The 27751-nt window shown below is 52.5% G+C and overlaps 1 protein-coding gene across 38 annotated transcripts in view; it reads left to right on the top strand.

Moving 5' to 3' along the window:
• Positions 1-27751, top strand: part of SCRIB (scribble planar cell polarity protein) — a 248262-nt gene that overhangs the window by 79944 nt on the left and 140567 nt on the right. For 37 of the 38 annotated variants that reach the window (XM_075124824.1, XM_048837023.2, XM_048837013.2 and 34 more), the window contains 8 exons: positions 1407-1496; positions 1924-2001; positions 13169-13483; positions 14129-14209; positions 19608-19865; positions 20124-20234; positions 21866-22042; positions 22730-22846. In XM_075124824.1, the coding sequence (XP_074980925.1) occupies positions 1407-1496; positions 1924-2001; positions 13169-13483; positions 14129-14209; positions 19608-19865; positions 20124-20234; positions 21866-22042; positions 22730-22846 (1227 nt within the window). The remainder of the gene's footprint in view (positions 1-1406; positions 1497-1923; positions 2002-13168; positions 13484-14128; positions 14210-19607; positions 19866-20123; positions 20235-21865; positions 22043-22729; positions 22847-27751) is intronic. The other variant, XM_048837016.2, reaches the window with a different exon arrangement.

The raw sequence follows: 27751 nt of genomic DNA, 5'->3' as shown, positions 1-27751 counted from the left end.
CACACTGCTCACATCATGCATTGAGCTGCAGCTGGAGCTGGGTGAAGTGGACTTTTCCAAGAACTCTAGGGTCCCTACCCCTTGCACCTTGCCTACCCCAGGCAGGCAAGATTCAATGGTTCCCTTGCCATGACATATCTCTGAGGAGCACCTAGCAGGGACCATACCAGAGACAGGCTACCAGAGGAGGTGGCCCAAATCTGCTCTGGCCTCCCACCTCAGTGCAGTCTCTGGGGATGGACCCAGCTGTGTGTGCTCTTAGAGCTTGATGCCTCTGCAGCAGCCTTTCTCTGCTCTAGACTTTGTTTCCAGAGAAGTGACATCTGGAGGGCAGCAAATTTCTTCCCGTCTCCTTCCTCCCCCACCAGCACCCTTCTCTCCCCAGCGGGGTCTCTGTGCATTTCCACCACTGCCCAATGGGCTGTCCTCACATGGCTCCTTGGGCCTGTGGCACTCAGTGAGCCCCAGGAACACCTTCCTTCCTTCCCTGTCATTGCGGGTGTGTGAGCCGAGCACCTCTCCACACAGCGCTTTCTGCTGGCCCTGGATTTAGACACAGCCAGCTGAGGCCCAGACACGTGCAGAGTGCTCTCAGGGTGAGGGAGAGTGGGAGAGCAGAGAGGGAAGGAAGCTGTTGAATGCCTCAGTCAGAATCCTGAGTCTGCCTGTCCCTGAGGAGAGAAAAGGAGGCAGCCACCCCATCCTGTTTGCAGCCAGTAGGGCAAAGGGGGTAATTTGATCAGGGCCATGCACTGGTGTTGCTCTGTGTGTGGGAGCCAAGTGCAGGCCATGTTAGGGTCAGGTGGGGCCCTTAATTTCACAGCACCTGCATAGAATTGGACCCCAAAGGAAAGGAGACCAAGATACATAATTGGGAGGTGGCACAGGCAGCGTCCCTTGCTCCCGTCACTCGCCATTTGGCTCAATTCCACCCCTTGCCAACTGCCCAGTTCCTGTTCAGTCACCCCTGACTTCCCCAAGTCCCCTCCAACTCCTGCTCAGTGCCCCCATCCCACCCCGAGTCTTCTGCCCACACCCACTGCTTTTCGGTTTGCTGTGGTGTTGGCCGCACTGTCTGATATGTTTGTTGCTGGCAGGCTGGGGCTTGGGCTAAAGGTTAGGGACAGATCCATGGAAAAGGGGCTGACCGGCTGATTGGTGCCATGGCTTTGGGCACTAACAGCCAGATGTGGCCACCACCCCATCCTCCATCAGCCCTTCTGCTTTGCACAAATACATGAGCAGCCATGTACACACTTAAACGAAACTCGCAGTCATTTTCCTGTGTGCTGGTATGTATGCCAGCTTGCATGCGCTCTTGTGCCCGCCACCCTCCTTACTCCCCCAGCTGTTTTTATGGCAGCTGCTCTGCATTGAGCTGTGATCTGTTTCCATTTTGCTTGCAGCTGACCCTGACTATCCTGCGGCAGACGGGGGGGCTGGGCATCAGCATCGCAGGGGGCAAAGGCTCCACTCCCTACAAGGGTGATGACGAGGTAAGGAGCTGGGCTGCCCAAGCCGGGAAGTGCCTGCCTGCTCTCGGGCAGGATCTGTCTATCTAGAAGTGAGGTGTGCCCCATCATGGCAGTGCCTGACCTCTGTGTGTACTGGGCCTGCTCTGTGGATGTGCTGGGGGCACATAGGGCAAGGCAGGGCTAGCCTTAGACCCTCTTAGAAGCAGGAGTCTGGTAGGGCTGAGCAAGGGGGAACTCTGGAATGTGGGTTCTGGGCTGAAACACCAGCACTTCCCTGTGGTCACAGTGTAGTAATCAGACACAGCACCACTCCTGGGCCTGAGCATTCCCCTCCCAATAACATACATCCCCAGGAGGGGGAATTCCTCCTTCTCTGCTCCCCCAGTAACATCAGCTCCTGGGGTGAAGGGCCTGTCCTCCTCTTGCTAACATGACGTTTTGATTCCAGGGCATCTTTATTTCCCGTGTGTCGGAGGAGGGCCCTGCAGCCCGAGCAGGAGTCCGTGTCGGGGACAAGCTCCTGGAGGTAAGAGCCCAGCTTCTGTGAAATGGCAAGGTATAATGCTGCGGGTGCTGATTGTGGGCTGCTGATGTGGCTCCGATATCTGATTATGAAGATTATTATTATTTCATAGAATCATAGAAGATTAGGGTTGGAAGCGACTCAGGAGGTCACCTAGTCCAACCCCCTGCTCAAAGCAGGACCTAATACCTGACTAAATCATCCCAGTCAGGGCTTTGTCAAGCCTGACCTTAAAAACCTCTAAGGAAGGAGATTCCACCACCTCCCTAGGCAATGCATTCCAGTATTTCACCACCCTCCTAGTGAAAAAGTTTTTCCGAATGTCCAACCTAAACCTCCCCACTCCAACTTGAGACCATTGCTCCTTGTTCTATCATCTGGTACCACTGAGAACAGTCTAGATCCATCCTCTTTGGAACCCCCTTTCAGGTAGTTGAAAGCAGCTATCAAATCCCCCCTTATTCTTTTCTTCTGCAGACTAAACAATCCCAGTCCCCTCAGCCTCTCCTCATAAGTCATGTGCTCTAGCCCGCCTAATGATTTTTGTTGCCCTCCGCTGGACGTTTTCCAATTTTTCCACATCCTTCTTGTAGTGTGGGGCCCAAAACTGACACAGTACTCCAGATGAGGCCTCACCAATGTCGAATAGAGGGGAACCATCACGTCCCTCAATCTGCTGGCAATGCCCCTACATATACATCCCAAAATGCCATTGGCCTTCTTGGCAACAAGGGCACACTGCTGACTCCTATCCAGCTTCTCGTCCACTGTAACTCCTAGGTCCTTTTCTGCAGAACTGCTGCCTAGCCATTCGGTCCCTAGTCTGTAGCGGTGCATGGGATTCTTCCATCCTAAGTGCAGGACTCTGCACTTGTCCTTGTTGAACCTCATCAGATTTCTTTTGGCCCATTCCTCTAATTTGTCTAGGTCCCTCTGTATCCTATCCCTACCCTCCAGTGTATCTACCATTCCTTCCAGTTCAGTGTCATCTGCAAACTTGCTGAGGGTGCAATCCACGCCATCCGCCAGATCATTAATGAAGATATTGAACAAAACCGGCCCCAGGACCAACCCTTGGGGTACTCTGCTTGATACCGGCTGCCAACTAGACATGGAGCCATTGATCACTACCTGTTGAGCCCGACGATCTAGCCAGCTTTCTATCCACCTTATTGTCCATTCATCCAGCCCTTCTTCTTTAACTTGCTGGCAAGAATACTGTGGGAGACCGTATCAAAAGCTTTGCTAAAGTCAAGGAACAACACATCCACTGCTTTCCCCTCATCCACAGAGCCAGTTATCTTGTCATAGAAGGCAGTTAGGTTAGTCAGGCATGACTTGCCCTTGGTGAATTCCATGCTGGCTGTTCCTGATCACTTTCCTCTCCTCTAAGTGCTTCAAAATGGATTGCTTGAGGACCTGCTTCATGATTTTTCCAGGCCTGAGGTGAGGCTGACTGGCCTGTAGTTCCCAGGATCCTCCTTCTTCCCTTTTTTAAAGATGGGCACTACATTAGCCTTTTTCCAGTTGTCCGGGACCTCCCCGATCGCCATGAGTTTTCAAAGATAATGGCCAATGGCTCTGCAATCACATTCGCCAACTCCTTTAGCACTCTCGGATGCAGCGCATCCGGCCCCATGGACTTGCGCTCGTCCAGATTTCTAAATAGTCCCGAACCACTTCTTTCTCCACAGAGGGCTGGTCACCTCCTCCCCATGCTGTGCTGCCCAGTGCAGTAGTCTGGGAGCTGACCTTGTTTGTGAAGACAGAGGCAAAAAAAGCATTGAGTACATTAGCTTTTTCCACATCCTCTGTCACTAGGTTGCCTCCCTCATTCAGTAAGGGGCCCACACTTTCCTTGACTTTCTTCTTGTTGCTACATACCTGAAGAAACCCTTCTTGTTACTCTTAATATCTCTTGCTAGCTGCAACTCTCAAGTGTGATGTGGCCTTCCTGATTTCACTCCTGCATGCCCGAGCAATATTTTTATACTCTTCCCTGGTCATTTGTCCAATCTTCCACTTCTTGTAAGCTTCTTTTTTGTGTTTTAAGATCAGCAAGGATTTCATTGTAAAGCCAAGATGGTTGCCTGCCATAGTTACTATTCTTTCTACACATCGGGATGGTTTGTCCCTGTAACCTCAATAAGGATTCTTTAAAATACAGCCAACTCTCCTGGACTCCTTTCCCCCTCATGTTATTCTCCCAGGGGATCCTTCCCATCAGTTCCCTGAGGGAGTCAAAGTCTGATTTTCTGAAGTCCAGGGTCCGTACTTTTTTGCTCTCCTTTCTTCCCTGTGTCAGGATCCCGAACTCGACCATCTCATGGTCACTGCCTTCCAGGTTCCCATCCACCTTTGCTTCCCCTACTAATTCTTCCCTGTTTGTGAGCAGCAGGTCGAGAAGAGCTCTGCCCCAGTTGGTTCCTCCAGCACTTGCACCAGGAAATTGTCCCCTACCCTTTCCAGAAACTTCCTGGATTGTCTGTTTGCCACTGTATTGCTCTCCCAGCGGATATCAGGGTGATTAATGTCTAGATTCTTAAAAGGAATCCTTCGTCTCCATCTGCCAGTTCAGGATCTGGTTCCCTTATCAGATCTTAGCACAGTCTTAGCGGCTCTGATGGGACCTTCATTTGATCCTCTGGCATCCTGCCTCTTTCCTCTCTATGACAAAAACCAGGGCCTGTGATCTAGTAACTTCTGTTAGTTACTGGAAGAAAGCCTCGTCCACCTCATCCCCCTGGTCTGGTGGTCTATAGCAGACTCCCACCATGATATCACTCTTGTTGCTCACACTTCTAAAATTAATCCATAGACTCTCAAGTTTTTCTGCAGCTTCATACCAGATCTCTGAGTAGTCATACTGCTCTCTTACATACAGTGCAACTCCCCCAGCTTTTCTGCCCTGCCTGTCCTTCCTGAACAGTTTATATCCATCCATGACAGTACTCCAGGCATGTTAGTTATCCCACCAAGTCTTTGTTATTCCAATCACATCATAATTCCTTGACGGTGCCAGGACTTCCAGTTCTCCCTGCTTGTTTCCCAGACTTCTTGCATTTGTGTATAGGCACTTAAGATAACTCGCTGATCGCCCCTCTTTCTCAGTATGAGGCCGGAGTCCTCACCTCTTGCGCTCTTCTGCTTGTGCTTCCTCCCGGTCTCCCACGTCCCCACTTACCTGAGGGCTTTGGTCTCCTTCTCCCGGTGAAGCTAGTTTAAAGCCCCCCTCACTAGGTTAGCCAGCCTGCTTGCGAAGATACTCTTCCCTCTCTTCGTTAGGTGGAGCCCATCTCTGCCTCGCACTCCTCCTTCTTGGAACACCATCTCATGGTCAAAGAATACAAAGCCTTCTCTCCGACACCACCTTCGTAGCCATTCGTTGACTTCCACGATTCGACAGTCTCTACCCAGGCCTTTTCCTTCCACGGGGAGAATGGACGAGAACACCACTTGCGCCTCAAACTCCTTTATCCTTCTTCCCAGAGCCACGTAGTCCACAGTGACCCGCTCAAGGTCATTCTTGGCAGTATCATTGGTGCCTTCGTGGAGAAGCAGGAAGGGGTAGCGATCCGAGGGCTTGATGAGTCTCAGCAGTCTCTCCGTCACATCGTGAATCCTAGCTCCTGGCAAGGAGCAGACTTCTCGGTTTTCCTGGTCAGTCCCCCTTAGGAGGGAGTCCCCAACCACCACCACCCACCTCCTTCTCTTGGGAGTGGTGGTCATGAAACCCCCATCCCTGGGACAGTGCATTTCATGCCTTCCAATCGGTGGAGTCTCCTTCTGCTCCCTTCCCTCAGACGTATCATCTAGTCCACTCTCCGCATTCGTACCTGTGGAGAGAACATGAAAACGGTTACTCACCGGTATCTGCATTGCTGGTACATGGACGCTCCTCTTTCTTCTTCTGGAGGTCACATGCTGCCAAATTTCTTCACCATCCTCCTGTCCCCGCTGCGCAGCCTGCTCTGATTCTTCAGAATGTTGTGCCCGTAGAAGCATATCCTGACGTCTGTCCAGAAAATCTTCAGTTTCTCTTATGCAACGCAGGGTCGATACCTGTTGCTCCAGACCCTGAACCTTCTCTTCCAATATGGAGACCAGCTTGCACTTCATACAAAGTCGCTTCTGTCCTGTGGAAGAAAGACAAACATGGCACATCCAGTGCAGGTCACAACAGCTGAATGCTCCCCATCCATATTACCATCCTCCTACAAGCTTCCTCAGCTGTTGCAGTAACTATTTAGTGAAGCCGGCAAGATGAAAGCCTCAGTGGGCTCTCCCCAGGCAAACTCCCTCTGTTCGCTGCTTAGCTAGTTCACAGCTGATTGACCTTTTATAGCAATCAGTCACTTTCTGCTTCCTTGCCCTCTTCCCTGAATGTGGGAAGAGGGGTCCGGTACAAGACTAGCTCATCCCCAGAGACCCTGCGACCACTGCCTAGCATGCTGACAAAAAGTGATTCATTGTTTTCTTGTACTCCACCTTTGGTCTGTATCCCTCTGGGTCTGACTACACTGAAATCACGGGAAGTGATTACAGCTTATGGAGACATAGCCAAGCTAAATTTAATGTAGCTTGCTTAGGTAGTGGAGCAGTGAAGATGCGGCAGTGTACATGGCAGTGTGGGCTGTATAAGCCCATCCACACCCCTGGGTCGTTACTTGTGGGGCTAGCCCACACTCAAGTGCACATGCCACAGCTTTGCTGCAGTGTCCAACCTAGCTAGATGAACCCTAACTCAGGTATGTTCACAGGAGCTGCAGTCACACCCCATGAATGCGTGCAGACATACCCTTACCCTGGAAGCTCTGTGGGGCAGGGACTGTCTTTTTGTTCTGTGTTTGTACAGCACCTAGTGCAGTGGGGTCGTGGTTCATCACGGGGACTCTGAGGGGTTCTGATAGTAAATAATAATAATACCCACTACCCCTCCCTCCTCAAAAAATCTTTAAAAACTGCTGAGTCCTGCAGGATTCAACTCCCATGAGTAGCCAGCTTCTGAAGCATGAATGGACCAGTGCAAGGAGCAAATGGTACATCACTGAATTGGGAGGAATGGCAGTCAGCATTCAGGCCAGAGAAATAACACAAGGTGTCTGTAACAAGAGCTCAACTCCCTATTCATGCACTGCTTATGGTTCCCACGTGTTCCCTGTCCTACTGAGTGCAGCCAGCAACTTGGTAGCATTTATGGGAATGGGCATCATTCTGCTTACACAGTCCAGTCTTGCTCACTACCCACCATGGGCACTGAATGAAGCAGGGATCATGTAGAAAAAATACTGTGTGATCCATGGAATCAAAGACTGGATCATGCTGCTGTCACAGGGGCAAGCTTAATTCTGGCATTTCCTAACTGATCAGTGCTGGGTTTTTCAATCTTAATAATATTATTTAAATTAATCGTTCCATAGATTTGAAGGCCAGAACTAGTCTGACCTCCTATATGACACATGCCATTAAATTTCATCCAGTTGTTCCTGTACTGAGCCATTTACTTTTGTTTGACTAAAGCATCTTTGAGAATGGCATCCTGTCTGGATCCAGAGATATCCAGAGATGGAGAGCCGCCTTGGCAGAGAAATTTCATCATATTTAACTCTTTGATAGAACGCCACACAGGGCATGTCTTCTCTGCACAGTCAGCCTGGGTGTTGGCATGCAGATTTGAGCTCTCAGGTTAGCCTGGCCCACATATGAGTACTCCCACAGCAAAGCCCTACCCACATTACTGTGTCTTCAGTGTTTCTGCGTGCTCTTGTATGTGTTGGGGGACACTCCCATGGGTTTTTGTGCTGAGATGCTCTAGGATTCTTTCCCAATCAATTGTGTCAGTTGCGGAAGAACTTGTCTGTTCCTTGGGAGAACTTGTGGGAAGGGCACTGGAGGCCTATCAGCACTCAAGTGAATTTGCCTGCAGCCTCACTGCAAAGTGCATGAGTTCCAGTTTGGGTTTTAACCCAGACACTCAGCCATTCAAGGAAGCACTGGTTCAAAGAAGCACATTTGAGAGTTTAGTGTGTGGCACAAACCTGTAGGACCGCAGACTAAGAATACAGCGTAGACATACCCATAGGCTTAGGACTCCTGAGTTCTGTTTCTGGTGCTGGAAGGGGAGCGTAGTCTATTTGTTAGAGCAGAAGACTGAGGGTTATTGACTCCTCAGTGCTATTTGTTACTGTTGCTTTACATTTACATAGTACTCATTCATCTGTGTATCTCAAAGCAAAGGTGGGTACGTATGTGTAGCCCCATTTTAGAGATAGCATAGCCAAGCCCATAGGATTGGCATATTCTTTCTGAAAGGCAGGTGGGACTTGGATCTGCCCTATCAGAAACCTGGGTTCTGCTCCTAGCTCAGCCCCTGAGTTAGTTGCGCTGTTAAAGGGTGGGGAAGGACACTTGGCTGTGCACAAGAGTAGGCCTAGCTCAGTAATAAAGGCTGTGGTATAGAATCATAGAATATCAGGGTTGGAAGGGACCTCAGGAGGTCATCTAGTCCAACCCCCTGCTCAAAAGCAGGACCCATCCCCAATTAAATCATCCCAGCCAGGGCTTTGTCAAGCCTGACCTTAAAAACTTCTAAGGAAGGAGATTCCACCACCTCCCTAGGCAACGCATTCCAGTGTTTCACCACCCTCCTAGTGAAAAAGTTTTTCCTAATATCCAACCTAAACCTCCCCCACTGCAACTTGAGACCATTACTCCTTGTCCTGTCCTCTTCCACCACTGAGAATAGTCTAGAACCATCCTCTCTGGAACCACCTCTCAGGTAGTTGAAAGCAGCTATCAAATCCCCCCTCATTCTTCTCTTCCGCAGACTAAACAATCCCAGTTCCCTCAGCCTCTCCTCATAAGTCATGTGTTCCAGACCCCTAATCATTTTTGTTGCCCTTCGCTGGACTCTTTCCAATTTATCCACATCCTTCTTGTAGTGTGGGGCCCAAAACTGGACACAGTACTCCAGATGAGGCCTCACCAATGTCGAATAGAGGGGGACGATCACGTCCCTCGATCTGCTCGCTATGCCCCTACTTATACATCCCAAAATGCCATTGGCCTTCTTGGCAACAAGGGCACACTGCTGACTCATATCCAGCTTCTCGTCCATTGTCACCCCTAGGTCCTTTTCCGCAGAACTGCTGCCTAGCCATTCGGTCCCTAGTCTGTAGCTGTGCATTGGGTTCTTCCGTCCTAAGTGCAGGACCCTGCACTTATCCTTATTGAACCTCGTCAGATTTCTTTTGGACCAATCCTCCAATTTGTCTAGGTCCCTTTGTATCCTATCCCTGCCCTCCAGCGTATCTACCACTCCTCCCAGTTTAGTATCATCCGCAAATTTGCTGAGAGTGCAATCCACACCATCCTCCAGATCATTTATGAAGATATTGAACAAAACCGGCCCCAGGACCGACCCCTGGGGCACTCCACTTGACACCGGCTGCCAACTAGACATGGAGCCATTGATCACTACCCGTTGAGCCCGACAATCTAGCCAACTTTCTACCCACCTTATAGTGCATTCATCCAGCCCGTACTTCTTTAACTTGCTGACAAGAATACTGTGGGAGACAGTGTCACAAGCTTTGCTAAAGTCAAGATACAATGCATCCACTGCTTTCCCTTCATCCACAGAACCAGTAATCTCATCATAGAAGGCGATTAGATTAGTCAGGCATGACCTTCCCTTGGTGAATCCATGCTGACTGTTCCTGATCACTTTCCTCTCATGTAAGTGCTTCAGGATTGATTCTTTGAGGACCTGCTCCATGATTTTTCCGGGGACTGAAGTGAGGCTGACTGGCCTGTAGTTCCCAGGATCCTCCTTCTTCCCTTTTTTAAAGATTGGCACTACATTAGCCTTTTTCCAGTCATCCGGGACTTCCCCCGTTCGCCACGAATTTTCAAAGATAATGGCCAATGGCTCTGCAATCACAGCCGCCAATTCCTTCAGCAGTCTCGGATGCAATTCGTCCGGCCCCATGGACTTGTGCACGTCCAGCTTTTCTAAATAGTCCCTAACCACCTCTTTCTCCACAGAGGGCTGGCCATCTATTCCCCATGTTGTGATGCCCAGCGCAGCAGTCTGGGAGCTGACCTTTTTCGTGAAGACAGAGGCAAAAAAAGCATTGAGTACATTAGCTTTTTCCACATCCTCTGTCACTAGGTTGCCTCCCTCATTCAGTAAGGGGCCCACACTTTCCTTGGCTTTCTTCTTGTTGCCAACATACCTGAAGAAACCCTTCTTCTTACTCTTAACATCTCTCGCTAGCTGCAGCTCCAGGTGTGATTTGGCCCTCCTAATTTCATTTCTACATGCCCGAGCAATATTTTTATACTCCTCCCTGGTCATATGTCCAACCTTCCACTTCTTGTAAGCTTCTTTTTTATGCTTAAGATCCGCTAGGATTTCACCGTTAAGCCAAGCTGGTCGCCTGCCATATTTACTATTCTTTCGACACATCGGGATGGTTTGTCCCTGTAACCTCAACAGGGATTCCTTGAAATACAGCCAGCTCTCCTGGACTCCTTTCCCCTTCATGTTAGTCCCCCAGGGGATCCTACCCATCCGTTCCCTGAGGGAGTCGAAGTCTGCTTTCCTGAAGTCCAGGGTCCGTATCCTGCTGCTTACCTTTCTTCCCTGTGTCAGGATCCTGAACTCAACCAACTCATGGTCACTGCCTCCCAGATTCCCATCCACTTTTGCTTCCCCTACTAATTCTTCCCGGTTTGTGAGCAGCAGGTCAAGAAAAGCTCCCCCCCAGTTGGCTCCTCTAGCACTTGCACCAGGAAATTGTCCCCTATGCTTTCCAAAAACTTCCTGGATTTTCTATGCTCCGCTGTACTGCTCTCCCAGCAGATATCAGGAAAATTAAAGTCACCCATGAGAACCAGGGCGTGTGATCTAGTAGCTTCCGCGAGCTGCCAGAAGAAAGCCTCATCCCCCTGGTCCGGTGGTCTATAGCAGACTCCCACCACTACATCACCCTTGTTGCACACACTTCTAAACTTAATCCAGAGACACTCAGGTTTTTCTGCAGTTTCGTACCAGAACTCTGAGCAGTCATACTGCTCCCTTACATACAGTGCAACTCCCCCACCTTTTCTGCCCTGCCTGTCCTTCCTGAACAGTTTATAATCATCCATGGCAGTACTCCAGTCATGTGAGTTATCCCACCAAGTCTCTGTTATTCCAATCACGTCATAATTCCTTGACGTCACCAGGAAGGAAGGGACTTATTAAGTCCCTTAATAAGGTAGGAAGAGACTTATTAAGGTCAGTCAGCGGAAGTTGTGAGACTTGCACTCTGAGGCACCTGGCTGCCAGCCCAGGCCCCTTTCCCTAGGCCAAAGAGCATTTTGATGTGAAATGAAGCAGCAGCAGCAACAGGAAGATCCACCAGCTCCCTGCCTTGACCCCAAACCAACCAGTGTCCCCCGCACTGGACTAGCCACACTTCCCCTACAACTGTTCCCGAATCTCCCAGCACAATAAGGGCCATCTGTCTGAAGTCAGGGAGACAGAAGGAAGAAGCTGTGAGTTGCACCAGAATTTGGTGGCCACTCCCTGAAGGGAGGATAGCAAGATCTGTGACCCCCAAGTGACTTGCTGGGTATGTGAGAGAGGGGAGGTGGTGAGAGGACACAGGTGTCTCCTTCTGGGGCTCAGTTTTGGTGTTGGCAGCCTGGCATTCTCTTAAGTGAATGGCAACAAGCTGTGCCATGCACCATGGGAGAGAGAGGGGATGGTGCATGGTGTGTGTGGGGTGGCTCCCTTGGGGGAGCTCCCTTGGGAGTTGGAGTGTGGGGGACGTTCCCTATGGGGTTGAGGTGTATGTGTGATAGTTCCCTGTGGAGTCAGTGTTTCGGAGGGGTTCTTTGTGGGGTTGATGTGGGGAAGGGGCTTCCTGTGGGGTTGGTGTGTGTGAGAGGTTCTGTGTATGGTTGCTGTGTGTGTGTGTGTGTGTAGGGGGGTTCCCTGTGGGGTTGGTGTGTGTGTGGAGGGGAGATGTTCCCTGCGGGGTTGGTGTGTGTGTGGGGGGGCTCCATGTGGGGTGGGGTGGGGGGTTCCCTGTGGGGTCGGTGTGTGTGGGGGGGGGTGTGGGAGATGTTCTCTGTGGGGTTGGTGTATGTGGGGGGGGCTCCAAGGACAAGTGCAGAGTCCTGCACTTAGGACGGAAGAATCCCATGCACCGCTACAGACTAGGGACCGAATGGCTCGGCAGCAGTTCTGCAGAAAAGGACCTAGGGGTGACAGTGGATGAGAAGCTGGATAGGAGTCAACAGTGTGCCCTTGTTGCCAAGAAGGCCAATGACATTTTGGGATGTATAAGTAGGGGCATTGCCAGCAGATCGAGGGACGTGATTGTTCCCCTCTATTCGACGTTGGTGAGGCCTCATCTGGAGTACTGTGTCCAGTTTTGGGCCCCACACTACAAGAAGGATGTGAATAAATTGGAGAGAGTCCAGTGAAGGGCAGAAAAATGATTAGGGGTCTGGAACACATGACTTATGAGGAGAGGCTGAGGGAACTGGGATTGTTTAGTCTGCGGAAGAGAAGAATGAGGGGGGATTTGATAGCTGCTTTCAGCTATCTGAAAGGTGGATCCAAAGAGGATGGATCTAGACTGTTCTCAGTGATAGCAGATGACAGAACAAGGAGTAATGGTCTCAAGTTGCAGTGGGGGAGATTTAGGTTGGATATTAGGAAAAACTTTTTCACTAGGAGGGTGGTGAAGCACTGGAATGCGTTGCCTAGGGAGGTGGTGGAATCTCCTTCCTTAGAAGTTTTTAAGGTCTGGCTTGACAAAGCCCTGACTGGGATGATTTAATTGGGGATTGGTCCTGCTTTGAGCAGGGGGTTGGACTAGATGACCTCCTGAGGTCCCTTCCAACCCTGATATTCTATGATTCCATGTGAGGTGGTGTGTGTATGTGGGGGGTTCCCTGTGGGGTCGATGTGTGTGTGGGGGTTCCCTGTGTGGTCGGTGTGTGGGGGGGGCAGGGGGGACTCCATGTGGGGTGGGGTGTGTGGGGGGTTCCTTGTGGGGTCAGTGTATGTGGGGGCTCCCTGTTGGTGTGGGGGAGCTCCTTGTGAGTTTGGGGGAGGGGTTGAGGACTCCCTGTGGGCCAGTCTCCCACCTTGACCCCTGTCCCTTCCCAGGTGAACGGAGTGGCCCTGCACCGTGCGGAGCACCACGTGGCAGTGGAGGCGCTGCGTGGCTCAGGCAGCTCCGTCTCCATGATGGTTCTTCGGGAGCGGATGGTGGAGCCTGAGAACGCCATCACGGTTACACCGCTGCGCCCCGAGGATGATTACAGCCCACGAGAGCCACGGGGCGGCCTTCGCTTTCCAGAGCGACCTGAGGGGGCACCACCCACGGACAGATTCTCCACCTGCCTCATGCGCAATGAGAAGGGGCTGGGCTTCAGTATTGCTGGGGGCAAGGGCTCCACGCCCTACCGGGCGGGTGACACGGTGAGCCGGCAGGGGGGCCTTCGGGAGAGCACTGCCTGATGTCTGTGCAGGCTGGGGTCTCCCTGCACTCCTGGGGGAGGGGAGCTCAGCCCCAGGGTCTGTGTACAGGGCAGGTGGGTACAGAGGGAGGGGGAGGTGTCTCCCTGCACTCCTAGGCGAGGGGAGCTCAGCCCCCATGTCACAGGGCAGGTGGGCACGGAGGGAGGGGAGCTCAGCCCCAGATCTCTGCAGGCCAGGGGACAGGTGGTGTTTCCCTGCACTTCTGTGGGGGTGTCATTAGCTCTGTGCCAGGCAGAGGAGCTCAGGCGGGCAGGGGTGGGGCTGTCAGTGGTTGCCAGTGACATTCAGTCCTGGCTCCCTCTCCTCTCGGCTTGTGTATTCTGAGCTCCTGCTGAGTCAGGCTTTCCTGGAGCCAGAGGCTCCACACACGGTTTGGGGGACTGAGGAGTCCAAGGGTGAGGTGTGGAGGGGCGAGGGTCAGAAGGGGGATGGGGAGTGAGGGTGTGGAGTGCTAGAGAGGGGCAGGGGGCTTTGGGCCCAGGTGGGAGGGTTTGGGACTCTGCCAGCTGCTGGAAAGGGGTCTGGATGTGGAGGTGCTCCAGTGATGGGGTTGGGGCTGCTCTGACCCCTGGGGCTCTATTTCAGGGGATCTTTATCTCGCGGATCGCAGAGGGTGGTGCGGCCCATCGGGACGGGACGCTGCACGTTGGAGACCGGGTCATCTCGGTGAGTGCTTGGGGCAGCCATGGGAGGGAGGTGTGGTGCTGGTGAGTCTCGCCGGAAGCCTGTCGTTTATTGTTTCTGTTCATAGGAGTTAGGAAAGCAGATCCCACTGTCCCTCCTCGGCCCCTCCTCCAGGGGTCTGTCTCCTTGTCACTTGACCTCTGGGCTCCTTTCCCAGCTCCTAGGGCCCTAGGGAGACCAGCAGCTCCTGCTCCTGCTGTCCCAGCTTTGACTGGCTCTTGGCAAGGCTGGTGCCCACCCTTCCACAGTGAACACTCAAACCACAAAACCTTGGTGAGTCCCTCCAGCAGCGCTGGCTGCACTGGGGAGTTGCGGACCCCTGGTGCTTCACTGGGTAGGTGGGGGGTGCTCCCCCATTGGGCTCTGCAAGGCAACACTGTGTGGGGTTGGGCAAGTCTTCCCCTTAGGGCCCTGTGGGTGCTGCCCAGGGGACCAGTGACTCCTGCCAGTGTTGGTGGCAGTTGTTCCCTCCAGAAAGCCAGGGGGTCAGTGTAGGCTGTAGACGGAGAGGGGAGGGTCGTCAAGCCGAGAGTGGGGCCCAGGGGGACTTGGTGGAACCCTTTTTCCTGGTCTCTGATTTGAAGCTTTGGTCCCCAGTTCCTGCTGCTTCTTGTGCCAGTGACACAGATCCCACCTCTGCCTCTAACCTTATACCTCTCTGCTAATCTGTGTCACTTGCGCTCCTTCCCGCCCCCTTTCCCTGAGCTCGCATGCTGCCTCTGAGTGAATGGAAGCTCCTACATCCTGGTGCTGGTGGTGGGTTTCTAGTCCGGCTGCTGTGGTAAGAGCAAGAGTTACCACAGAGCTGGTGCGGGTAAGCACTGATACAGCCTTGTCAGTGCTGGCTTCTGTCTGCTCTATCCCTGGGCCTGGGGTCTGCGCTGTTTTCCCTTTCTCCTGAAAACCCTTTGGAGCACTGGGCTGGGCCTGGCACCCTTTTTCCTCACAAGGGGCTCAGGTGGCCTAGCATCTCTCCCTCTGTTCCTCCCTCCGTCCCTCCCTCCCTGCTCCTCTTCTTCTAGGCCTTCCAAAATTGAGCCATGGCTTGGACAGCAGCTGATCCCTGGGAGCTGCCTAGACTAGCTAGAGCCCTGTGGGGTATCTCTGCATGCCGTGGTGGGAGGATTGTATAACTGTAGCCACATGGCACCCAAGGCCAGATCCACATGGTACCGGTTGGCACCCTCTGCAGCGGGGTCAGAAAGACTCTCGAGCAGTTTGTCAGAGTGCAGTCTGCCTTCTCAGGGTGGGAAGATGAGGCCATTTCAGCGCTCCTCAGTGTCAGCAGTGTAGGTAGGCTGCCCCCTCAGACCGTTCTCTGCATGGATCAGGACTTGTAGGAAGGGTATTTGGTTTCAGTGAACGCATAGGTCTTGCTGTCATCAATCATCTGAGTGTTCTTGGTCAGCGGCTGTCAACAGGGATATGTATACCCCTGTGGGTACGCAGAGGTCTTCAAAGGGGTACATCAGCTCATCTAGATATTTGCCTAGTTTTACAACAGGTGACATAAAAAGCAGTAACGAAGTCAGTACCAAACTCAAATTTCATACAGACAATGGCTTGTTTTATTGCTCTATCGACTATACACTGAAATGTAAGTGTGATATTTATATTCTAGTTGTTTTATTTTATAATTGATATGGTAAAAATGAGAAAGTCAGTCATTGTTCAGTACTAGTGTGCCGGGACACTTTTGTATGCTTATGTTTGGTTCTGTAAGCAAGTAGATTTTAAGTGAGGTGAAACTTGGGGTCGGCAAGACAAATGAGACTCTGGCAAGGGGCGCGGTCGCCTGGAAAGGTGGAGAGCCGCTACTCTGGGTGACACGGTGCGTGCGGTGTCATTGCTTGTATAGAGAAAGGACCCCCTCTTCCTCCACTGGCACATCCCTGCTCGCGTGAGCCTATTGCCCATGCTTGAGCGTGCAGAGTAACAAGAGACTGTAGTGCTGAGCCTCAGAGTCCAGCACTTGGGGCCCTGGGGATGAGTGCAGTATCCATCCATAGACAGAGATCCTTTTCTCTTTCAGCCTGACCCCCGCTTTCCTAGTCTGGGCGTTGCACAGAGCTCCCTGCCTTTAGCAATGGCTTTTGCAGGCCATGGCCTCTCCAGCAGCTGTGTGTCTCCTGACAAGAGCTGCCACTATGCCTTTTACCCTGCTGCGGTGCAGGGTGGCTGTGTTGCTGCTAGGATGATATCTCCCCACGGGAGCATCCAGTCGCCCTGTGGGCTGGGATTCGATCCCCACCTGCTAAGTGTCTTTAGACCCCTGGCAATCCTACTTCCTGACTGTTCTGTGGAGCTCTGTTATTTGGAGCCCGTGCAGAATGCCCAGGAGCCAGTGCCCCATGGTTCAGCTAGGTTGGCCCTGTGGGACTGCTGTGACTGTTTGAGTGGATGTTTCTAATTCTTCCTTGAAGGTTTGATGACATGCTCTCAGCCTCCAAAATATGAGAATCCAGGTCAAAACGCAGCACCTTGGCCAGCGAGAGGCCCCATGTTAATCTGTTTCTTACAAAGATTTCAACTGGGCAGCACCTGCCTGTCCTTACTGGGCTGGTTTTCAGTAGGTGACAGTCTTGGGCATGCACAAGTGTGAGTTTGTGACCGTCTGCAGGGTCTGAATGAGGCAGTTGGGCAGATTTGGCATGCTGCGGGCAGGAGACAGGCAGGCTGCCTCTGAGTGCTGCGGGCAGGCAGATGCCAGTACATGGCTCTGTGAGAAAGAGCAAGCACCCAGCGCCCATGGTGCCAGCTGGGGGTATCCGTTCTTAGGCCTTAGCTCCCACCAGTCCTAAAGGGCCTATATTTTCCTGAGAAAAGAAATACAGCGCAGCTTCCTACTCTCATCCCTGTCCTCAAAACCTCCTTTGCACCCTTCTTCTGCGGGAGGCTCCCCCTGCCCTCTGCTGGGGGGACTTTGAGTATGTGGATTGAGGGACCCAACCAAGGTCTTTTTCCAAACCTAACACCCCAAAAACATGCCTGTGGTTGGCTACTAACCCTCCAGTCCTCACTCCTGTTCTGACCAGTCTTTCTCCTTCATTGTGAATAATATCCCTGACCGATGGCTGTGTGTGTTAGAAGGAAACCAGAACCCTCTTGGAGCTGGAGGAGACAGGCCAGAGGAGATGGAATGAAGGGCAGAAGGCATATAGGAGTGGGAACAGAGGGCAGGGACCCTAGGTGGTGGTGGGTGGTACAGGATTGGGGACACAAGGCAGGGAGTGGGGGTGGGGGTGAACTGAGGAGGTACAGGATTGGGGATGGAGGGCAGGGAGCCCAGGAGGGGAAGGTACCAGACTGGGGACACAGGGCAGGGCCTGGGGCAGAGAGGGGTCCCTGGATTTTGGGGGTGGAGGCAGAGGGCAGTCAGTTAGCAGCAACGGAATTGGGGAATTGGGGATGGGGCAGATGGTAGCGAACTAGGTGGAAGTGAGAGGGCAGTGGCAGCTCTGTGCTTACACAGAGATGGAGATTGGGCTCCGGTCACTGGGAGATATAGCAGGGAGTCCATAGCCTCCCTGTGACACGGGACCATGTAGCCAGCTGCTTGCACAGAGGGCAGCTGGTAGCTCTCCCTTTCCCTGGGCACTGGGCAGCCTCGCCTGCTCTTACCGGCCCTGCTCTGTCTGGCCATGACAGGGCTGAGCTGAGGTTACAGAGGAAAACTTGCTCTGTGGGTGAGCACAGCACCCTGAGCTGCAGCCTGGGTCCAGAATGAAGAACAGTGCTCAGCGGGCCAAGGGCCGTTCACAAAGCCAGACCTCAGTCTAGGGAGCCTGTGCGGCTGCCGCAGGTGTCCCCGATGCAGCTGGTGGGTCTTGGCCCCCGGTGGCCCCCGGGAGCTAGTGGCTGGGTTTATTCCCCACCCCGCACCCCGCCAGAGCCTCTTGCTTTGTATGTGTTTGGGGTGGGTTCTCTCCCCATCCCTGGTAGTTAGTATAATCGGAAGGGTCTGCACCTGGACTGCTCACTGTGAGGGCAGAGGGAGAGTCCCTCCCATCCATGTCTGTGCTGTGGTCAGGAGGAGAGCCCTGCACTTCCAGTGTTCCTCTTGATTGGGCTGGAAAATGGCTCCAGGAAGGAGGTGATGGGGTAGGTAATGGAGATGGGAGCCAGGGATGTCAGGAGGTGCCTCACCTCAGGCTTCTTTGGTATAAGCTCCTGTGGCTTGGGGGGGTGTAAAGTTTGCTCTCTGGAGTGGGTAGTGCCAGGTCTGGTGAGGGTGAGGATGAGGCTGGTTGTGAGCAGTGTCACCGGGATCCACATGTCCCACTGAGGCCTACTGGGAGGATGCTGCAGGCCCAGTCTGTGCATGGCTGGCTCTGGCTCGGAGCTCCTTTCTGGTGCAGAGCTGCGAATTAGCTGTAACATTTCCATCCGGCCCTTTGGAGCCCAGACCCTGCTTGTCCGAGACATTACAAGTCTCTGGCTTGTTTCAGAGCAGAGTTGTTGCCCTTTTGGTTCCCCAGGGCCCCTTGACAGGCTTTGCTCTGACAGACTGGAGGAAACATGGTGTTATTACACCTAGGAGGGCAGTACCCAGTGGTGATGAAGGGCCACCATGAGCCATCCTGAGGGATGGGAAATGAGGCACCCCATGAGGACCAACTCATCTCCCACTCTGCTCGCTGTGAGAGGTAGAGGCTCATCACTACACCCAGGGTGGCCTGGCATGTTTGGGCTCTGCCCTGGGGGAATGGTAGGACCAGTGGGTGCTTCAGAACTACTGTGTCCACAAGTATAATAACTGAAGAGTTTATTGCTTGAGCAATAATTTTCCTTCTGAATGTGGCAGTCTCCAGTCAGGAAGCGTCTCTCCAGCCTCTTCCCACACTCGGATCTTCCTGGCCCTCATTCCTGTAGTGCGGCCCCTTGAGCCTGGCAATTGTGATCTTGCAGGAAAGCTGGGGTGTGGGAGTCTGTGCAGAGTCAGTGCAGGGTGAGGCGCAGTTTCCTGGGTACTTATTAAACAGGAGCAGAGTTGTGGGGATGGCTAGCTTGTGTGATGGGACTCCAGGAAGCTGGGTCTTGGTGCTTAGCCAGTGTGCTCTCCTGATACATTGCTGAGGCACTGGCTGCTACTCTGGGCTCTGCCATGTAAAGTGGTGGGAGGGGGCATTGATGGGCAGCTAGATGGCTGGCTAGAAGAGGGGTTATGGCCCAGTGGGATATTGGCAGCTACTCAGGGCTCAGCCATCTAGGGAAGGGTAGTGTTGGTGAGGCACATGGTGGTTTGGCTCCGGACGGGGGGGACAGGCTGCTGGACAGATCTCCCAGAGGGATGGTGTCCCATGTGACCCTCAGCAAGGTGCCTGGCAGGGCAGGGTGTACTGGGGTGATGTGCTGACACTGGGTTTGCGGGTTGTTCTAGATCAATGGGGTAGACATGACAGAAGCCAGGCATGATCAGGCAGTAGCGCTGCTTACCGCATCCTCCCCCACCATCGCGCTGCTGGTAGAGAGAGAGGGTGCACAGCAGCTCAGCGAGGGAGACTCACCAGTGGTACAGCGAGTGCGCACGCACTCCCCACCACCACCTCCCAGCCATGGGGAGAGCACACCCGAGGAGACGCCTCTGCTACAAAGGAACCATCTGCCCAAATGCCTGGAGGATCAGTACCCCATCGAGGTAAGGTTGGCTGTTGGGATTTGGGGCTTTGATTGACCCGGTGCTCTGTTAATTGGACAGGATTGGGGTTCCAAGCTGTCCCTCAAAGGACTGGCCACCATGTAGTTGGGCTGTTGGGAAGGGGCTGGGTCTCCCACGTGTTGAGAACCTCCTTCACGCTCATTCCCAAGCAGAATCTCTGGGGGGAGTTTTCTAGGCACAGTCGCTGCTTGGTATTCCTTGTCCTCTCCCTGGCTGTATGCTCTTTGTTCCCTGCAGGAGATCTGTCTGGTCAAAGCTGGGGGGCCCCTGGGGCTCAGCATTGTTGGAGGCAGTGACCATTCAAGCCACCCGTTTGGGATTCATGAACCAGGTGTCTTTATCTCAAAGGTACGGACCCATGTGGGCAGCCCAGGCTGGGCATGTCTGAGGGAATGTGGCTATTGGGGATGGAGTCTCTAGATCAAGGAGACTGAAGGATGGAAATGCCTCAACGAAGCTTGGGGGTGGGGAAGGAGGCAGGGGATGGAACCGACTTGTTTTGAGGCATGAGGGTTTGTGTGTGGAAACTTTTGATTCCCTTAGCTGCTTCTCCATGGAGGTGTCACAAGACCTTGGATCAGCGGGGCAGTGGGAGGAGTCTGTGGGGAGGGTGTCACGGGGTGGTTAGGAGCTCAGGGGGCAGTGGGAGGAGTCTGTGGGGAGGGTATCACGGGGTGTTTAGCAGCTCAAGGGGCAGTGGCAGGAGTCTGTGGGGAGGGTGTCACGGGGTGTTTAGCAGCTCAGGGGCAGTGGCAGGAGTCTGTGGGGAGGGTGTCACGGGGTGGTTAGGAGCTCAGGGGGCAGTGGGAGGAGTCTTTGGGAGGGTGTCACGTGGTGGTTAGGAGCTCAGGGGGCAGTGGCAGGAGTCTGTGGGGAGTGTGTCACGGGGTGGTTAGGAGCTCAGGGGGCAGTGGCAGGAGTCTGTGGGGAGTGTGTCACGGGGTGGTTAGGAGCTCAGGGGGCAGTGGCAGGAGTCTGTGGGGAGGGTGTCACGGGGTGGTTAGGAGCTCAGGGGGCAGTGGGAGGAGTCTGTGGGGAGGGTGTCACGTGGTGGTTAGGAGCTCAGGGGGCAGTGGGAGGAGTCTTTGGGAGGGTGTCACGGGGCGTTTAGCAGCTCAGGGGGCAGTAGCAGGAGTCTGTGGGGAGGGTGTCACGGGATGGTTAGGAGCTCAGGGGGCAGTGGCAGGAGTCTGTGGGGAGGGTGTCAAAGGGTGGTTAGGAGCTCAGGGGGCAGTGGCAGGAGTCTGTGGGGAGGGTGTCACGGGGTGTTTAGCAGCTCAGGGGCAGTGGCAGGAGTCTTTGGGAGGATGTCACAGGGGTGTTTAGCAGCTCAGGGGGCACTGGGAGGAGTCTGTGGGGAGGGTGTCACGGGGTGGTTAGGAGCTCAGGGGGCACTGGGAGGAGTCTGTGGGGAGGGTGTCACGGGGTGGTTAGGAGCTCAGGGGGCAGTGGCAGGAGTCTGTGGGGAGGGTGTCACGGGGTGGTTAGGAGCTCAGGGGGCAGTGGGAGGAGTCTTTGGGAGGGTGTCACGTGGTGGTTAGGAGCTCAGGGGGCAGTGGCAGGAGTCTGTGGGGAGTGTGTCACGGGGTGGTTAGGAGCTCAGGGGGCAGTGGCAGGAGTCTGTGGGGAGTGTGTCACGGGGTGGTTAGGAGCTCAGGGGGCAGTGGCAGGAGTCTGTGGGGAGTGTGTCACGGGGTGGTTAGGAGCTCAGGGGGCAGTGGCAGGAGTCTGTGGGGAGGGTGTCAAAGGGTGGTTAGGAGCTCAGGGGGCAGTGGCAGGAGTCTGTGGGGAGGGTTGGAAGATCAGGAGGGCAGTGGGAGGAGTCTATTGGGGTTTCTTAGGGAAGCTCTGCCACTCATCTCCCTGCTGGATAGGGTCTGCTCAGGGTGTGTATGGCTACATCAGCAGCTCTGCTAGGAGGTGGATATCTGCTCCCATCAGAGTCCCTTTCCAGCCTTAACATCAGTGGCTCTCTGCAGGTCATTCCCCATGGGCTGGCATCCCGCAGTGGCCTGCGAGTAGGGGACAGGATCCTGGAGGTGAATACTATTGACCTGCGCCATGCTACCCACCAGGAGGCTGTGAACGCCCTGCTGTCCAGTACACAGGAGCTGAGCATGTTGGTGCGACGAGATCCTCCGCCACCTGGCATGCAGGTAGGTTCTGCGAGGGGAGAGGAGCCCAAGTAGGAGCAGCAGCCCTGGTCTGGGCACAGCCTGGCAGCTCTATTGACAAAAGCACTTGTAGGAAAATTCATGGACACTGCCCTGGGATCTCTCCCTTAGGAAATGCAGTAAGTGAAGTGGGGAAACCTGAGCAGGAGCAGATCTCCCTTGTATACAGGTTAAATGGCCCTGCTCCTCAGGGGAGACGGTTTGAGTGGGGCTCCTGTCCTTGCTCCCCAGGTGGCTCAGTCCTCAGGCAGGCAGTCCCTGCTCTATCTGAGCTTAGATGGAAGGCTGGATCAGAGATGCAGCTCTGCACCTTGATGAAGTTTCCCCTCTCTCCTGGTAGCAGGAGCCAGTCTCAGATGAGCAGGCAGGTACCCAGCATGGGACTAGCAGGGGTTCATCATTATACTCAGCAGTCACTGTGGCTGGAGGCTGGATCAGGTTCACCCCTCTTAGACCCTGAACTGGGAGCAGAATATAGGAAAGGAGAGCCAAAGGAAACCCATCAGACCAAAGAAGGTGGAAGCCACAGAGCTGGCCCTTTCCTGGCTATTCTGTGCATGGTCTGCTACCAGCACCAACACTCCCCTCCACCCCCAATCAGAGTCTGTCAGCCACATTTCTAGCCCAAACTAAATCAAATTAGAGACAGAGACCTTTTTGTGTCCACAGGAAATCTGCATTGAGAAGGCTCCTGGAGAAAAGCTGGGCATCAGCATTCGGGGGGGAGCAAAAGGCCACGCTGGGAACCCCTTTGACCCCACCGATGAGGGCATTTTCATCTCCAAGGTACCAGACTCAGGGTGCCCTTCACAGAGCAGGGGCTGCTAGGCAGGAAGCAGAAAGGAATTCCTGTGGGAAATCAGCCCTCCTCCCAGTTCCCATGTGGTCTCCCTGTTTGATCTCACTTCTCCCCATGTAAACATGCATGCACATTCCTTCCCGCTAGACCCCACACAGTGTGCTTAAGTTCCCCGCAAGTCCCCACCTATCATCATAGAATATCATAGAATATCAGGGTTGGAAGGGACCCCTGAAGGTCATCTAGTCCAACCCCAATTGGACCAATTCCCAGTTAAATCATCCCAGCCAGGGCTTTGTCAAGCCTGACCTTAAAAACCTCTAAGGAAGGAGATTCTACCACCTCCCTAGGTAACGCATTCCAGTGTTTCACCACCCTCTTAGTGAAAAAGTTTTTCCTAATATCCAATCTAAACCTCCCCCACTGCAACTTGAGACCATTACTCCTTGTTCTGTCATCTGCTACCATTGAGAACAGTCTAGAGCCATCCTCTTTGGAACCCGCTTTCAGGTAGTTGAAAGCAGCTATCAAATCCCCCCTCATTCTTCTCTTCTGCAGGCTAAACAATCCCAGCTCCCTCAGCCTCTCCTCATAAGTCATGTGTTCTAGACCCCTAATCATTTTTGTTGCCCTTCGCTGGACTCTCTCCAATTTATCCACATCCTTCTTGTAGTGTGGGGCCCAAAACTGGACACAGTACTCCAGATGAGGCCTCACCAATGTCGAATAGAGGGGAACGATCACGTCCCTCGATCTGCTCGCTATGCCCCTACTTATACATCCCAAAATGCCATTGGCCTTCTTGGCAACAAGGGCACACTGCTGACTCATATCCAGCTTCTCGTCCACTGTCACCCCTAGGTCCTTTTCCGCAGAACTGCTGCCTAGCCATTCGGTCCCTAGTCTGTAGCGGTGCATTGGGTTCTTCCGTCCTAAGTGCAGGACCCTGCACTTATCCTTATTGAACCTCATCATATTTCTTTTGGCCCAATCCTCCAATTTGTCTAGGTCCTTCTGTATCCTATCCCTCCCCTCCAGCGTATCTACCACTCCTCCCAGTTTAGTATCATCTGCAAATTTGCTGAGAGTGCAATCCACACCATCCTCCAGATCATTTATGAAGATATTGAACAAAACCGGCCCAAGGACCGACCCTTGGGGCACTCCACTTGATACCGGCTGCCAACTAGACATGGAGCCATTGATCACTACCCGTTGAGCCCGACCATCTAGCCAGCTTTCTGCCCACCTTATAGTGCATTCATCCAGCCCATACTTCCTTAACTTGCTGACAAGAATACTGTGGGAGATCGTGTCAAAAGATTTGCTAAAGTCAAGAAACAATACATCCACTGCTTTCCCTTCATCCACAGAACCAGTAATCTCATCATAAAAGGCGATTAGATTAGTCAGGCATGACCTTCCCTTGGTGAATCCATGCTGGCTGTTCCTGATCACTTTCCTCTCATGCAAGTGCATCAGGATTGATTCTTTGAGGACCTGCTCCATGAGTTTTCCAGGGACTGAGGTGAGGCTGACTGGCCTGTAGTTCCCAGGATCCTCCTTCTTCCCTTTTTTAAAGATTGGCACTACATTAGCCTTTTTCCAGTCATCCGGGACTTCCCTGGTTCGCCACGAATTTTCAAAGATAATGGCCAATGGCTCTGCAATCACAGCCGCCAATTCCTTCAGCACTCTCGGATGCAACTCGTCCGGCCCCATGGACTTGTGCACGTCCAGCTTTTCTAAATAGTCCCTAACCACCTCTATCTCCACAGAGGGCTGGCCATCTCTTCCCCATTTTGTGATGCCCAGCGCAGCAGTCTGGGAGCTGACCTTTTTCGTGAAGACAGAGGCAAAAAAAGCATTGAGTACATTAGCTTTTTCCACATCCTCTGTCACTAGGTTGCCTCCCTCATTCAGTAAGGGGCCCACACTTTCCTTGGCTTTCTTCTTGTTGCCAACATACCTGAAGAAACCCTTCTTGTTACTCTTGACATCTCTTGCTAGCTGCAGCTCCAGGTGCGATTTGGCCCTCCTGATACCATTCCTACATGCCTGAGCAATATTTTTATACTCTTCCCTGGTCATATGTCCAACCTTCCATTTCTTGTAAGCTTCTTTTTTATGTTTAAGATCCGCTAGGATTTCACCATTAAGCCAAGCTGGTCACCTGCCATATTTACTATTCTTTCGACTCATCGGGATGGTTTGTCCCTGTAACCTCAACAGGGATTCCTTGAAATACAGCCAGCTCTCCTGGACTCCTTTCCCCTTCAAGTTAGTCCCCCAGGGGATCCTGGCCATCCGTTCCCTGAGGGAGTCGAAGTCTGCTTTCCTGAAGTCCAGGGTCCGTATCCTGCTGCTTACCTTTCTTCCCTGCGTCAGGATCCTGAACTCGACCAACTCATGGTCACTGCCTCCCAGATTCTCATCCACTTTTGCTTCCCCCACTAATTCTACCCGGTTTGTGAGCAGCAGGTCAAGAAAAGCGCCCCCCCTAGTTGGCTCCTCTAGCACTTGCGCCAGGAAATTGTCCCCTACGCTTTCCAAAAACTTCCTGGATTGTCTATGCACCGCTGTATTGCTCTCCCAGCAGATATCAGGAAAATTAAAGTCACCTATGAGAATCAGGGCATGCGATCTAGTAGCTTCCGTGAGCTGCCGGAAGAAAGCCTCATCTACCTCATCCCCCTGGTCCGGTGGTCTATAGCAGACTCCCACCACTACATCACTCTTGTTGCACACAGTTCTAAACTTAATCCAGAGACACTCAGGTTTTTCTACAGTTTCATACCGGAGCTCTGAGCAGTCATACTGCTCCCTTACATACAGTGCTACTCCCCCACCTTTTCTGCCCTGCCTGTCCTTCCTGAACAGTTTATAACCATCCATGACAGTACTCCAGTCATGTGAGTTATCCCACCAAGTCTCTGTTATTCCAATCACGTCATAGTTCCTTGACATCACCAGGACCTCCAGTTCTCCCTGCTTGTTTCCAAGGCTTTGTGCATTTGTATATAAGCACTTGAGATAACCTGTTGATTGCCCCTCATTCTCAGTATGAGGCAGGAGACCTCCCCTCACAGACATTCCTGCCTGAGCTTCTTCCCGGTATCCCGCTTTCCCACTTACCTCAGGGCTTTGGTCTCCTTCCCCCGGTGAACCTAGTTTAAAGCCCTCCTCACTAGGTTAGCCAGCCTGCTGGCAAAGATGCTCTTCCCTCTCTTCGTAAGATGGAGCCATGGAATGTCTGTGCTCATTCACTTTCCTTACCAGTCACTCTCCCTGCTCTGACGGATGGCATGTGAGTGCTCTCCCCCCTCCCCTGAGGAATTGTGCAAACATTTTCCTGCTCTCCCCATGTGGAATGGCATGTGAATCATCTTCTTTTCAAAAAGAAAAGGAGGACTTGTGGCACCTTAGAGACTAACAAATTTATTTGAGCATAAACTTTCGTGAGCTACAGCTCACTTCATCGGATGCATGCAGTGGAAAATACAGTAGGGAGATTTATGTACACAGAGAACATGAAACAATGGGTGTTACCATACACACTGTGTCAAGAGTGATCAGATACGGTGAACTATTACCGGTGGGGGGGGGAACAGTGAGGAACAATGCGGAGGGAGGGAGGGAGGGGAATAAACATGGGGAAATAGTTTTACTTTGTGTAATGACCCATCCACTCCCAGTCTTTATTCAAGCCTAAGTTAATTGTATCCAGTTTGCAAATTAATTCCAATTCAGCAGTCTCTTTGGAGTCTGTTTTTGAAGTTTTTTTGTTGAAGAATTGCCACTTTTAGGTCTGGTTTCAGAGTAGCAGCCGTGTTAGTCTGTATTCGCAAAAAGAAAAGGAGTACTTGTGGCACCCTAGACACTAACACATTTATTTGAGCATAAGCTTTCGTGAACTACAGCTCACTTCATCGGATGCATTCAGTGGAAAATACAGTGAGGAGATTTATATACACACAGACCATGAAAAAAGGGGTGTTTATCATGCACACTGTAAGGAGAGTGATCACTAAAGATGAGCTATTACCAGCAGGAGAGTAGGGGGGGAAGAAAACCTTTTGTAGTGATAATCAAGGTGGGCCATTTCCAGCAGTTAACAAGAACGTCTGAGGAACAGTGGGGTGGGGGAATAAACAAGGGGAAATAGTTTTACTTTGTGTAATGACTCAACCACTCCCAGTCTCAATTCAAGCCTAAGTTAATTGTATCCAATTTGCAAATTAATTCCAATTCAGCAGTCTCTCCTTGGAGTCTGTTTTTCAAGTGACCAAAGAGACTGAAGTGTTCTCTGACTGGTTTTTGAATGTTATAATTCTTGACGTCTGGTTTGTGTCCATTTATTCTTTTACGCAGAGACTGTCCAGTTTAGCCAATGTACATGGCAAAGGGGCATTGCTGGCATATGATGGCATATATCACATTGGTAGATGTGCAGGTGAACGAGCCTCTGATAGTGTGGCTGATGTGATTAGGTCCTATGATGGTGTCCCCTGAATAGATATGTGGGCACAGTTGGCAACGGGTTTTGTTGCAAGAACAGGTTCCTGGGTTAATAGTTCTGGTGTGTGGTTGCTGGTGAGTATTTGCTTCAGGTTGGGGGGCTGTCTGTAAGCAAGGACTGGCCTGTCTCCCAAGATCTGTGAGAGTGATGGGTCGTCCATTCAGGATAGGTTATAGATCCTTGATGATGCATTTGGAGAGGTTTTAGTTGGGGGCTGAAGGTAATGGCTAGTGGCGTTCTGCTATTTTCTTTGTTGGGCCTGTCTTGTAATAGGTGACTTCTGGGAAGTCTTCTGGCTCTGTCAACCTGTTTCTTCACTTCAGCAGGTGGGTATTGTAGTTGTAAGAACGCTTGATAGAGATCTTGTAGGTGT

Source organism: Caretta caretta, chromosome 2 (assembly GCF_965140235.1).
Source record: "Caretta caretta isolate rCarCar2 chromosome 2, rCarCar1.hap1, whole genome shotgun sequence".
In the NCBI taxonomy this organism is placed as follows: Eukaryota; Metazoa; Chordata; order Testudines; family Cheloniidae; genus Caretta; species Caretta caretta.
Note: the sequence above shows the minus strand (reverse complement) of the source record. Positions and strands in the feature narration are given on the sequence as shown.